Genomic DNA, 13826 nt, shown 5'->3' on the forward strand with positions numbered 1-13826 from the left:
ACTTAGAGTATTGTTCCTGCAGGGGGTGGGGGGACAGGGAGGGCTTGGGAAGCCTTAAGGAAAAGAAGGATGGCGGGGAGGATGCAGGTGAGTGGGGGACAGCCCAGCTGAGCCAGGAAGCCACAGATGAGCACAGAGAGGGTGGGAAAGGGGAAAAGGCAAGCGAGCTGGCAAAGGGGTCCCCAGGTGGACAGGGCCAGAGGTCATTTCTGATCACTCACTCCGGCCGCAGGCAGCTGCTGTCCCAAAGCTCACGTCCTGGTCCAGCCCAAAGGTGAGCAGCCCAAAGTTGGTAGCAGCCTCAGCCACATGGATACTGTCCGTAGTGCCGAGGTCCACTTCAGCATATGAGAACTCACTGCCTGGCACAGCGGCCCAGGTGAGCTTGGCCCCCAGCCTCTGCCCGTCTATGGTCAGCTCACCAGCAGCCTTTGTTGGTGCCACTACCAGGGCCGTGCACTTACAGTTTGGCACGCTCTTCACTACATAGGCAGGGCAGTAGGCTGCCACGTCTGGGATCAGGACCAGGTGGGGGTCATAGGTCTCTCCATCTTTGGTGGTACCCGTGCCAAACAGCAGGACTTGGATGCCCACATCTGCAGACAGGTAGAGTGGCCAGGACTGCTGGATCTCAAGCTCTGTCACGTCACCTGCCTGGAGCCCACGGGAGCCAGCGGTGCCCCCGAGGTTGTAGGTCAGCTTCGTGGCCTGGCTGGCCACGACATAGACCAGGTCCTGGCGGGTCTGGAGGGACAGAGGGGGCACCACATAGCGGGTGCCCCAGGCAGACGTGGGTAGCAGCTGCTCCACCACATGGTTGCAGTTCGTGTTTTTCTGGGCACAGCTGTGGCCGGAGAGGACAGCCACGGGGCTGCTGGCGGTGACCTTTGACCCTGAGAGGTTAGCTGTGCTCTGCACCTGGGCCACCTGGTAGGGGTCCAGAGTCACACTCAGGACATTGCCCGCTGAGTAGGACTTGCCCTGGAATGTCACTGACCCCTTCAGCTGTATACTGACAGAGGCACCGGCTGCACCCGCCACCACAGCAAACTCCTTGAGATTCTGGGACGAAGCGCTGGCGGGTGTGAGCACAAAGTACTCAGTGCCTAGGGCGCGGACAGGCCACAGCTGTGTTACATCTGCTGTGCTGGGCTTAGCGTTTATTGCCTGCACAGAGATGGTGCGGTCAGAGTGGACCACCACCGCACGCTTGAAGGTATTGCTGCCGACCATCTCAGCCTTGGCAGTGATGTTGACCATGACTGACTGCCCGGGCCCCACAGTGACCTTCTGTGAGGTGCCGTCTACCCGGCTGAGGATGGAGACTGAGGTGAGGCTGTCCGACAGACTGGAGAGGAGGAGGTAGAGGTAGGCTTTGCTGTACCCGAGATTATAGTTCTGCAGGAAGGCCGTGAGGAATTCCTCCCCCTCACTGTTCTTGGGGTCCACTGAGGCCTCCTGGGTCAACCCTGGGGTGAGAAAATGCAGCTGTGGGTCTGCTTTATCCAATCCTCCCCATCAGAGAAGTAACCTCATACCCCGTGCCTGGGTCGCATGTTGAAATACTAACGTGGGTTTCTATTTTCTCTCTTCTCTCTCCTTTCCCCTTATTCATGCAGTGTTCACCTACCAGCCTTTCTGGCTTTTGCCTTCCAAAAGCCTGAACACTTCAGACAGGGATCTCAAACTCAAACACTGACGGGGCCAGGCAAGTGACATATGTGTGAAACAGAATGGGCAGACTGTGCAGCTAGAGCATTCACATGCCATGGAAAGTGGGGTGTTGCTATTAGCTTTAATCTGTTGTTATGATGATGGCTTATGGGCTCTTTCTTAAAAATGTCAGATCTTACCATTTTTTCAAGGGAAATTGGATATCTGAATTTCCATGTGAAATCTCCAATCCAAAACTGTTTTAAGTAAGAACTATGGGGCCTAAACTGGCTGGATTCAGGTGCCAGTTTGTGACTTCTGTCTTCATAGGATTAGGGGTGCATGTGAAGGGGAAAAGGGGATTATGGGAGTATGGACAAAATGTCTCCTAGAAATAGAGAGGAGTGGGGACTTTTCAACACCTCAATCTAGGAAAAGATTCTCCAGGGCTGAGAAGAGAGAGGGGGAGGGAGAGAGATCACTCTACAGGATCTTGGAGAGAGTTGTGGTGGTTATAGAAGGACTGTCTGCCGAATAAGGGGAGCCTTGAAGGACATCCCAGTGTCCCATGGGGCCAGGGCATCAGGGTCAATGAATGTTTCTAAAGTAACCTAAATAGATGTTGACTGGTAAAGAGGGCCGGGGTGTCCCATCCCTCCCCCCAAACTTTGGCTTTACCTTAGACTACAGTTCTGGACATAACCCTAGATAATTGGCCACCAAGTCCCCCCCACCGCCTGCCAAGAAAGACTTTAGTGAAATTTTCCATCACCTCAGCAGAATGAGGCTCTAAGTCAAAACTTTAGTTGAGTTGCAGAAAATCAAGAGAGTAGTAGTTCTTACCTACTTGAATTTGGGGACTAAAGTTTTTACCTGTTTCCCTCTGGAACAGAGAGAGAATGGGTGAATTCCACCACATTTCTCTGCAGTACTTAAAGGGCCTCTCTCTCATCTCAGCTAGCCTGGGGTGACACTGGGAGATGTATTTGTGGAGGGGGCTCAAATGGAGGGTGCTGACCCAGGCAGGTAGAGTTCTTCAGACTGGAACCAGGACATAGATGGGATTTTGGTCTGACTTACCCCACAGGAGGGTTGCCCCGGCCCAGAACATCCACCAGCTCCGCAGAGAACCCATGTCTGCAGTGGAGAAAGAGAGGGGGTCATAGGAGGCTGGTCTGCCCCTCCTGCCAGAGGACAAAAGGGCCCAGTCTCAGGACAAGGGCTTCCTGGGCACCAGGAAGGCTGAGGTGGGCTGAATCCAAGGGCCAGTGTGTGTGTGTAAGGGGAATTGGACATCTGGTGGGTCTGGGGGTTGGGCAGGGAGGGCAGGACAGAGGTAGGATAGGGAGTTGGATGTCCAGTGGGTCTGGGGGGAGTGGGATGGGGAGGTCTAGAGCCAGGGGCAAGGGTAGGGGACCTGATGTCCCACTTCCAAAGGGGATGCAGCCTCTCTCACCTGCAGGTTCCCAGAGCTGCAGGGCTAGCTCCAGGTTCCCTGGGCTGCGCTATATAGTGGAGTTTCTTGACTCAGGCCACGCCCTGGGCCACCTGCCAGGCAAATGGTGCCAACTTCTTAGAGGAGGGCGCTGATCCCAGGGCCAGCTGGAATGGGGCCCCCGAAGGCCTGAGAAGGGTGGAGGGCAAGCCTGAATGCCTGAGTCCTGAGAGGGGTGTGAGAACAGCTGGTGGCTCTGCCTGGGGAGCCTGCTGGAAACTTCAGTCCTGGAAGGGTGGTGTCCCTGAGGGAAACAGCTGGGGAGCAGGGTGCTGAGGGCCTGGACCTGGGTCCCCAGTGGGTGGGGAGCAGGAGTCAAAGGTGGCATTTGGTCTTGTTTGCTGGTTCAATGGCTAAATTTTTTTCCTTTGGCTCCTGCCAGGAACAACAGTGAAGGACCCACATCCGGGTCCCCACCCGCCACAAGCTGTTCCCTGGTCCCCAGCCACACAGATCCTCTTTCCAACCGCTCACGGTGGGGGGCAGGTGTCTGAGGTGGGCAGGAACCTGAGCACCTGACTCAGGACTTTGTTGTGGGACACAATACCTCCACCTCCAGACCAACAGGGCCTCCTGGGTACCTAATCTGCAAAATAGGAACGTCAAAACTAGCTTCACTGGGCTTACTTGTCTCCCAGAGGGCACTCTGTAAACTCTCAAGGAGTAGAGGTGGGAGGCAGGCTCTTCTGGTGTGGTCCCAGGTGGGGAGCAGGTGGCACCTGGGGGCTGGAGCTGTGTGTAAAGAACGATGCAGGCCCCTGTTTCCTGGTTCCATGCAGACACTGGGCTCCACTTTCTGGAGAATTTGTTTTCTGGGAGGTGTTTTTTTTCTTCCTGAGAAGGGACTCGCTGAACAAGTTTTGGGTGATTCTGTGCCCCCATCACCCCAAAATCTGCCTGGGATGGGAGTTGGGGGTGTAGGTCGCACACAGGGAGCAGTAGCAGAGACAGCTGAGAGGTGGTGTGGGCGTTCTGAGGCGGAGTCCATGCCTCCCGAGGGGCTGGCCTGACCCATGCCCTGCTCTCCTCCGCCCAGCCCCAGGACTCATTGCCTGGGGAGTCTCCCCTGGAAACAGCAGCTGCAAAGCCTGGGTGCCCTCTTGGACAACACCCCAGCAGCTGCTGCCCCCAGGACTTCTCCTCTCTTATCACAAGGCTTGGGCCTCTTGGTGGTCGGGGTGGATGGGGGCTGTTAGAGCCCCACCCAGGGTAGGTTCCCAGAGGGAGAGAGAAAGGCTCAGAGCTGACTGGGGCCCAAGGTCAACCAGGAAAATGAGGTGAGTAAACAAGAGACTGGATAAGAGCCAGACATATCAAGAAACAGGCAGGGGTGAGGGGGGACCAACAAAGAGTGAGAGCTCTGTGGGGAGTGGTGCCTGGGTCCCTGAGGAAAAGGACCGGGAGGAGGGGCTGCTGGGACTCCTAAGGAGGAAACAGCTATTGCAAACCAAGATGTCAAAATCTTCTGTCAAATACACCTTGTTTAGCCTGAGACACTCAGAGAAATAAGGGATGAGGGAGCAGAAAATCAGAGTAAGACTCAGAGGTGATTCTGCCCCCCAATCTCTAAGCCTTGAGGTCTCCCCTGGTTGACCCCAGAGAGATGCTTTCCCCCTCCTCAAAACCCGTTGTTGCATTCTGCGGCCAGAGTTCCCAGAAGTGGGGCGGTGGTGGTGGGAAACCTCACAATTTAATATTTGACACCCCTGGGACCTTCTCCCTCCTTTCAGAGCCTTAGGGGTGTGAGTGTGGTGGGTGTGTGTAGGTGGGTGGGTATGGTATGACGCACCCTGTACTGTACTCCATGTCATATCGATTCTCAGAAACCCCACGGGGAACCCCTGAGATAACCTGTGGGGACTCTTCCTTGTGGTCAGCGAAATCACATCCATCCTGCCACTGGCAGCCCTGCTCTGAGCCAAAACAAGGGGTGTTTGTGTGTCCAAGCCCTCTATCCTCTCCCTGCTGACAAGATCTGTAGGGGACAGATCTGTACTGGTCATATGACTTGAGACCCCTGGGACCCTCTGGCTTGTCTGGGTTTTAGAGATCCAGGGTACAGGTGGAGACAATTTACTCTGCAGCTCAATTCAGATTTTCTGGCAATTTTGAACTTCATTCTTTCATGCTCTGGATCCCACAAGGGGTCTCTGTACCCCCTTGGGGAACTCCTTCATCTTGCACAAGTTGCCACTAACCTCCCTGAGGTTCAGACTTGATCTTGTTCCTCCCCTGCTCAAGGAAATTCCATGCTTCCCTGTCCCTGTGAATGTAAGTCCACACTCTTGGCAGGACTCTCTCAAGCCCTAATGCTCCATTTCCTGCACCTTCCACCTTGCCATTGCCTGCGCAGCTCCTTCCACTTGGAACACTCTTCTTCATATTCTACCTGCTAACTCCATGCCTGGAATCCAGACATCATTTTCTGCATGTGTGATCTCCTGAGAACCCAAGCTGAGGCTAATCTCTTTTATTCCTCCTATACGGCACTGGCCATCTGCTCCCTTGCTTTATGGAAATTCCCTTTATTTGTTTTACCTTCTTGAAACTTCAGACCTGCTACAGCTATGTTCCTGTTCTTCACCTCCCCACCCATCTCTCTTTTATTTATTTATTTATTTATTTATTTTTGGCTGCGTTGGGTCTTCGTTTCTGTGCGAGGGCTTTCTCTAGTTGCGGCAAGTGGGGGCCACTCTTCATGGTGGTGCGCGGGCCTCTCACTATCGCGGCCTCTCTTGTTGCGGAGCACAGGCTCCAGACGCGCAGGCTCAGTAGTTGTGGCTTACGGGCCTAGTTGCTCCGCGGCATGTGGGATCTTCCCAGACCAGGGCTCGAACCCGTGTCCCCTGCATTGGCAGGCAGATTCTCAACCACTGTGCCACCAGGGAAGCCCCCCCCCCAACCCATCTCTCTTTGACCCACCGCAATCTGACTTCCATGTGCACTGAAACTGTCCTGCTAAATTCTCCAGTCACCTCTTACTCACCACTTGATTCTAGCTCCTCTTTAACATTGGACATGAATGCTTCCTCCTCAAACATTTCTAATGTCTTGGTTTCCATGATATCACTTTCTTCTGGATCTTGTGTTACTTTGGTCTGTTTCCTACAATAACCTCTTTAACATTGGTGGTCTTCAGAAACAATGCCATTTGCAGCAACATGGATACAACTAGAGATTATCATACTAAGTGAAGTAAGTCAGAAAGAGAAAGACAAATCTCATACGATATCACTTATACGTGGAATCTAAAATATGGCACAGATGAACCTATTTACAAAACAGAACACTCATAGACATAGAGGACAGACTTGTGGTTGCCAGGAGGGAGTGGGGGAGGGAGTGGGGGAGGGAGAGGGATGCACTGGGAGTTTGGGGTTGGTAGATGCAAACTATTACATTTAGAATGGATAAACAACAAGGTCCTACTGTATAACACAGGGAGCTATACTCAATATCCTGTGATAAACCATAATGGAAAAGAATATAAAAAAAGAATGTAGGGCTTCCCTGGTGGCGCAGTGGTTGAGAATCTGCCTGCCAATGCAGGGGACACAGGTTTGAGCCCTGGTCTGGGAAGATCCCACATGCCGTGGAGCAACTGGGCCCGTGAGCCACAATTACTGAGCCTGTGCGTCTGGAGCCTGTGCTCCGCAACAAGAGAAGCCGCGATAGTGAGAGGCCTGTGCACCGCGATGAAGAGTGGCCCCCGCTTGCCACAACTGGAGAAAGCCCTTGCATAGAAACGAAGACCCAACACAGCCATAAATTAAAAAATTAAAAAAAAAAAAAAAGAATGTATATATATGCATAACTGAGTCACTTTGCTGTACAGCAGAAATTGGCCTAACATTGTAAATCAACTATACTTCAATTGAAAAAAACTGGTGGTCCTCAGATTCTCTTTCTCTGCTTCTTTCTCTAACTACCTCTTTTCTCCAGGAGATCTTATCCATGTCCACTTACGCTGTCTAACAGAATTTTCTGTGATGATGAAAATTTTCCGTGTTTTGTGCTGTGCAGTGTGAAAGGCAATGGCTCCATGTGTCTACTGAGCTCTTGAAATGTGACTAATGTAATGGAGGAACTGAATTTTTAATTTAATTTCATTAACCCATTTAAAATTAAAGTAACCAGCTGTAACTTGTGTCCATATTAGACAAGACAAAACTCTAGAACTGTTGCTAGCCCAGGCTCCATTTCATCTACCTAGTCAGCTGCTTATATGTCTGTCACCCACCTACCAACCTATTTATTCTCTTTTATACCCATTTTTACATTCCTGGCCCCCTTGTAGGCAACCATTCTAATGTGATTCATGAGAATATTTTTAATGTCTTCTTTAAATAAAATACATATATTAGTAAGTGTACAAATCATAAATGTATGTAGCTCATTGAATGATCTCAAAATGAATACATCCTTATAACCTACACCCAGGTTAAGAAAGAGAATGTTTCCACCATTCCAGAGGCCCTCTTCATTCTTCTTCTTAATCACTCTCCACTCCCTACCTCCCATAAGGAGCCACTATTTTGGCTTCTTACACCACAGATTATTTAGCTTGTTTTTGAACTTGACACAAATGGAATCATATGTTTATGTTGTTTTGTGACTGGCTTCTTTCACTCAGTGTTATCCTGTGTACATAACTATAGTTCATTTTCATTGCCATATGGTACTTGCTTGTTTAAAAATCACTACAGGGACTTCCCTGGTGGTCCAGTGGTTAAGACGCCGTACTTCCACTGCAGGGGTCCCAGGTTTGATCCTTGGTCAGGGAACTAAGATCCCTCATGCCGTGGCCAAAAAAAAAAAATCACTACATATTTACCCATTCTACTGTTTCCACTTTGGGCTAATGAATACTATCTTCTGATGCACATGTGCACAGTTTCTGTTGGGATGTGCTGTGGAGTTCCTAATGGTCATTGCTGGGTCATTTGGCTCAGCTTTAGTAGATGCTACCAAACATGTTTCAATGTCAACTCCCACGATCAGCATATGACGAATCTGGTTGCTCCACAGCCTCGCCAATATTTGGCCTTGTTAGACTTTGTAATTTTAGCCATTCTAGAGGGGTAGTGGTATTGGGTTGTGGTTTTCATGTGCATTTCCTTGATTTTTTAGTGAAAAAATCAAGAATGTACCTGTTCATTTTAGTAATCTATTTGTTCAAGTCTCTTGCCCATTTTTTAAATTGGGTTGTCTGTTTTTTTTCTTATTGATCCGTACAAATTCTTTATATATTCTGGATACAAGTCATTTTTTGTTAAATGTTTTGCAATTTTTTTCTCCCACTCTGTGACTTATCTTTTCACTTTTTTTTTTTGGCCCACATTGTGTAGCTTGTGGGATTTTAGTTCCCTAACTAGGGATCGAACCTGGGCCCACAGCAATGAAAGTGCACCAAGTCCTAACCACTGGACCATCAGGAAATTCCCTTTTTTCACTTAAAAATATATTGATTGATTGATTTGGCTGCACCAGGTATTAGTTGCAGCATGTGGGATCTTTGTTGCTGTGTGTGGGATCTTTAGTTGCAGCATGCGGGCTCTTAGTTCCCTGACCAGGGATTGAACCCCAGCCCCCTGCATTGGGAGTGCAGAGTCTTAACCGCTGGACCATGAGGGAAGTCCCCCTTTTCACTTTTTTAATGATGAAAAAATTCTTAATTTTAATGTAGTTCATTTAATCAATCTGTAACATTTCATGGCTTGCCTTTTTTTTTCTGTGTTGAATTCTTCTAACCCAGAAACATTCTATTTTTTCCCATTTATGTAGATTTTCTTGGATTTATTTCACCAGTATTTAAATTTTTTTCAGAAATATTATGGGGACAGGAAGTAAGAATTCTGAGGGGACTTAGAGAAAATAGAAAAGTGATGTGAGCCCTGTCACCTTGGCATGTGCTGTGTCTGAAGAAACTAATAAACATGCACTCTGAAGACTTTCAAAGGGACACTTTGTGCTTGATGTAATGGTTAGTGAGAGTGAGTGCGCTCTGGTAGATATTGACTCTGATGAGGAATGAATAGGTATTTCTCATCATTCTCAGGACTTGTGATCAAACCCTTTTACACCTGGACTCTGCAGAGTGGATCCTCCTACCTAGAGTGAAAACATGACACCATCCAGGAAGTTGAAAGAATGCCTCCCAGTCAGAGATGCCATTTTTGTCTTCTTTGAATAGGTGAACTACAGGGGTTTGACAACTTCCTGCCCGAGCCATGCCTTTCTCCAGCAACCACAGATGGAACTGAAAGGAAAAAGGAAAAGCAGCAGGTAGTGGGCAAAATTATCTAACTCAAGATTTCAGAGCTGAGTTGATGCAATTCTATGAAGAGAAGTTTTTGGAAAACTCTTAAGACTGAGTTACGGGACCCTAACTCAGAGACCTGGGTTCTCCACCCCCAGCACCCTGTAATTCCTTTACCAAAACACATTTCACATTGTCTTGTAATTGTTTTCTTGACTTCCTTAATCTGAATAAGGATGTGTTTATTTCGCTGATCAGTGGATCCCCAGGGCCTGGTATAGTCCTGGCTCATAGTGGGTAGTTAATAATTATTTCCTGATTGAATGGAGAAATGAAGAGAAGCTCTGGAGGGGTGATAAAGATTTGTGGGGTTCAGCTCTGTCTGTTGTATGGCCCTTCGGTGGAAGTTGTCCTTCCCATAGCGATAATGGAGGGTGGTATAGACACTTTGCAGAGGCAGAGTGGGAGAATCAGGCTGCCTGGTCATATAACATGGATACACTGTACTTGAAGTACACAGCTCAGATCAGTGGTCTCTGTGTTCAGATCTTTTTCTAGGAAAAGTGATGCTGGCTATTTTTAGGCTTAGTCAAATATTGCTGTGACACACAACATACATGTATTAGCCAGATCTGAATAAATATAGACCATGGGACTACATATCTGAAATTTACAGAAGTATTTAAAGAAAAAAATGCAAATGCCCTGGTGGTTAAGAACCTAAGGTCACTTGGCCGGCTAGTGCCAGAAATGGAATTCCATCTGGCTCTCTGGGCTCCAGGTGCAGTGCTATTTCCACTCTGCCACTGACTCACAACTCCTTTTGGTGGGGACATATAAAATATTACTGTTTTGCACATGGAAAAGTAGTCGAACAATTTTGGATCACTTAGTTGTTGTAGTTCCCACTTCTCTCCAAGGAAGCCCAGTATCTACCTTGAAGGACATCTATAAGGTGCCTTAAAGGCTCTTAAGTTGTTTGCTTAAATTTGCGATAGTTATACACACTTGTTGAACATTTTTCAACCAATTCAAAGTGTGGAGATAAAAAGTGTAAGTATTGCCCACCTACCCTCCTCATTCCCCATCATTTCCCAGAGGATAACTCCAGTTAGCAGTTTGATGTGTACCATTCAGTCCTTTATATATTCATATATACTTATATACACATATACATATGTACACATATATAGCTCTTCTAATAAGGAAAAATGAGGTCAGTTATAGGTTCAATTGTGTCCCTGCAAAATTCATATGTTGAACCCCTAATCCCCAATACCATAAAATGTGAGCTTATTTGGAAATAAGCTTGCTGCAGATATAATTACTTAAGATGAGCTCATACTGGAGTAGGGTGGGCCCCTAATCCGATATGACTGGTGTCCTGATAAAAAGGGGCAATTTGAACACAGAGTTAAACATGCACACAGGGAAAACACCACGTGAAGATGAAGGGAGAGATTGAGGTGATGCATCATCTACAAGTCAAGAAATGCTAAAAATTACCAGTAAAACCATAAGAAGCTGGCAGAAAGGCATGGAACATATTCTTCCTCACAAAGGAACTAACCTTTCTCCAAACCCTTCTGACATCTTGGTCTTGACTTTCTGGCCTCTAGAACTGTGAGACAATGCATTTCTATTCTAAGTCCAAAAAGTGTGTTTTCTCAACACACAGATCCTGAACATGTTTTGTTAGATTTATGCTTAAATACTTTATTTTTCTTTGGCTCTATTGTAAATAGCATTGTGTTTTAAAATTTGGATTCTACATTTTCATTGTTAGTGTATAGAAATGCATCTGATTTTTGTGTGTTTATTAGTTGTTTTTTGTTTTAGAATCCTTGGGATTTTCTATGCAATCATGTCATCTGAAAATAAGGACAATTTTATTCCTTTCCAATCAGTATTTTTTTAATCTTTGTTTTGCCTTGTTTAGCTGGCTAGACCTTCTAGTACAATGTCAAATAAGAGGTGATCGTCCTTACTTTGTTCCTAATAAGGGGGAAAACGTTCAGTCTTTCAGCATTAAATATGTTAGCTGTAGGTGTTTTTTTTTTTTCTTTTTTCTTTTTGGCCGTGCCATGCAGATCTTAGCTCCCCAACCAGGGATTAAACCCACTCCTCCTGCAGTGGAAGCACAGAGTCTTAATCACTGGACCACCAGGGAAGTCCCTGTTAGTTGTAGTTTATTGGTAAATGCTGTTTTATCAGGTTGAAGCAGTTCCCCTTTATTCCTAGTTTGTTGGGTTTTTATCATAAATGGTGTTGGTTATTGCCAAATTATTTTCCCATGTCAATTGATATGATCATATAATTTTTCTTCTTTACCTTGTTGACATGGTGGATTACATTGATTTATTTTTTAATATTGAAGCAGCCTTGCATACCTGGAATAAATCCCACTTGGTTATGGTATAGAATTCTTTTTACACTTTGCAGGCTTTGATTTGTTAATATTTTTAAGGGTTTTTAAATCTAAGTTCACAAGAGATACTAATTTTCTTTCTCTCTCTTTCTCCTCCTCTTTCTTCTTTTTGTAATGTCTTTGCCTGGTTTTGGTGTCAAGGTAATTCTGGCCTCATCGAATGAGTTGGAGAGTGTTCCCTCTTCTATTTTCTGGAAGAGATTGCATAAAAGTGATGCTAATTCTTCTTCAAATGTTTAATAGAATTCTCTAGTGGAACCATCTGGACCTGGATATTTCTTTCTTTAGGCTATGGTGAATAGTGCTGCTATGGACATAGGGGTGCATGTATCTTTTAGAATTACAGTTTTGTCTGGTTATATGCCCAGGAGTGGGATCGCTGGATCATATGGTAATTGTATTTTTAGTTTTCTGAGGAACCTCCATACTGTTTTCCATAGTGGCTGCACCATCTTACATTCCCACCAACAGTGTAGGAGGGTTCCCTTTTCTTCACACCCTCTCCAGCATTTATTATTTGTAGACTTTTTAATGATGGCCATTCTGACCGGTGTGAGGTGGTACCTCATTGTAGTTTTGATTTGCATTTCTCCAATAATTAGTGACATCGCACAAAAAAAAATTTTTATGACAGACTATATCAAACGTATGCTCCACTGGTGGGAGTGTAAGTTAGTACTATAGTTTGACAGTGTCTGCTAAAGCTAAACACATACCTGCCCTGGAGTATATTCCCATGTTTACCAAAGAAATATATTAGAATATTCATAGCATCAGTATAGCCCCAAACAGGAAAATATCCAGTTTTAGGCATATTCACACAATGGAAACCATACAGAAATGAAAATGAAAGAACTATCCCTACACACAATATGAATCTCACAAACATAATGTTAAGTAAAAGAAGGTAAAAACACAGTACACACTGTATGGGTCCCTAGAGAGTTTGAAACAGACACAGTAATCCATGCTGTTAGAAATCAGGTAAATGATAACTTTCAGAGGGGATGAGGGTGGCAGAAAGAGCATGTGCGGAGCTTCTGGGGGCTTCTCTGTTTGGTTTCTTGATATGAGTATTGGTTATATGGGTGTGTTCACTCTGTGTAAATTCGTTGAACTGTACACTAATGATATGTATACTTCTCTGTACTTGAATAAAAAGTTTACTTGGGGGCTTCCCTGGTGGCGCAGTGGTTGAGAATCTGCCTGCCAATGCAGGGGACACGGGTTCGAGCCCTGGTCCGGGAAGATCCCACATGCCGCGGAGCAAATGGGCCCGTGAGCCACAACTACTGAGCCTGCGCATCTGGAGCCTGTGCTCCGCAACAAGAGAGGCCGCGATAGTGAGAGGTCCGCGCACCGTGATGAAGAGTGGCCCCCGCTCGCCGGAACTGGAGAAAGCCCTCGCACAGAAACGGGGATCCAACACAGCCATAAATAAATAAATACATTAAAAAAAATAAAAGTTTACTTGACAAAACTGTAGCTGGTGTGATGAACAGCGGCCAGAAGAACAGGCTTTGAGGACAGAGAGCTCTGGGGCCCCGCGCTCTGGTTTCTCTCCCTGTAAAAGAGGGAACATAATGTCTGTCAAGATTCGATGAGGTGCGCACGTAAGACTTAAGCACAGGGCCTGGTCTATATAGGCCTGCAGTTCTCCTGCGTGACCCAACTCCTGGCACCGCTGCCTCACCTTCTCTAGCCCTAATGCGTGGGTTCTACTTGATTCACGGTAATGAAGTAACTGGTAATGGCGGGCTTGGGGCTCCTCAGCCCCGGGATGCAGCCCGGTAAGAAGTGTCATTCTCAGGGGCAGCCCCCGTCTTCCCGCCCCCGCGCGGGTGGCAATCCTCGGCTGCAGCCTACTTGGAAACCCCCTAAAAGAGCCCCTCTGCGAAACCCGGCCAAAGGCAGATCCAGCCCCGCCACTAAAGAAAAAACAGCACTTTGCCGTCAGATTCTGACAGATCTCTGGGAAACTCCTCAGGTCA

General features: G+C 47.0%; 1 protein-coding gene across 2 annotated transcripts in view; it reads right to left on the minus strand.

The window, feature by feature from the left end:
• The window catches only part of FCGBP (Fc gamma binding protein), a 49596-nt gene extending 35844 nt beyond the window's left edge, over positions 1-13752 (minus strand). The window contains exons 1-5 of one of the 2 annotated variants that reach the window (XM_057534767.1): positions 13529-13752; positions 13307-13399; positions 9260-9407; positions 2734-2790; positions 222-1469 (exon numbers count right to left, since the gene is read on the minus strand). In XM_057534767.1, the coding sequence (XP_057390750.1) occupies positions 222-1469; positions 2734-2790; positions 9260-9407; positions 13307-13399; positions 13529-13639 (1657 nt within the window). In that variant the 5' untranslated portion in view covers positions 13640-13752. Of the gene's footprint in view, positions 1-221; positions 1470-2733; positions 2791-3109; positions 3135-9259; positions 9408-13306; positions 13400-13528 lie in introns of those variants that run through there. The other variant, XM_007179969.3, reaches the window with a different exon arrangement.
• Between the last annotated feature and the right edge of the window lie 74 nt (positions 13753-13826).

This window comes from Balaenoptera acutorostrata, chromosome 19 (assembly GCF_949987535.1).
Source record: "Balaenoptera acutorostrata chromosome 19, mBalAcu1.1, whole genome shotgun sequence".
Lineage (NCBI taxonomy): Eukaryota > Metazoa > Chordata > Mammalia > Artiodactyla > Balaenopteridae > Balaenoptera > Balaenoptera acutorostrata.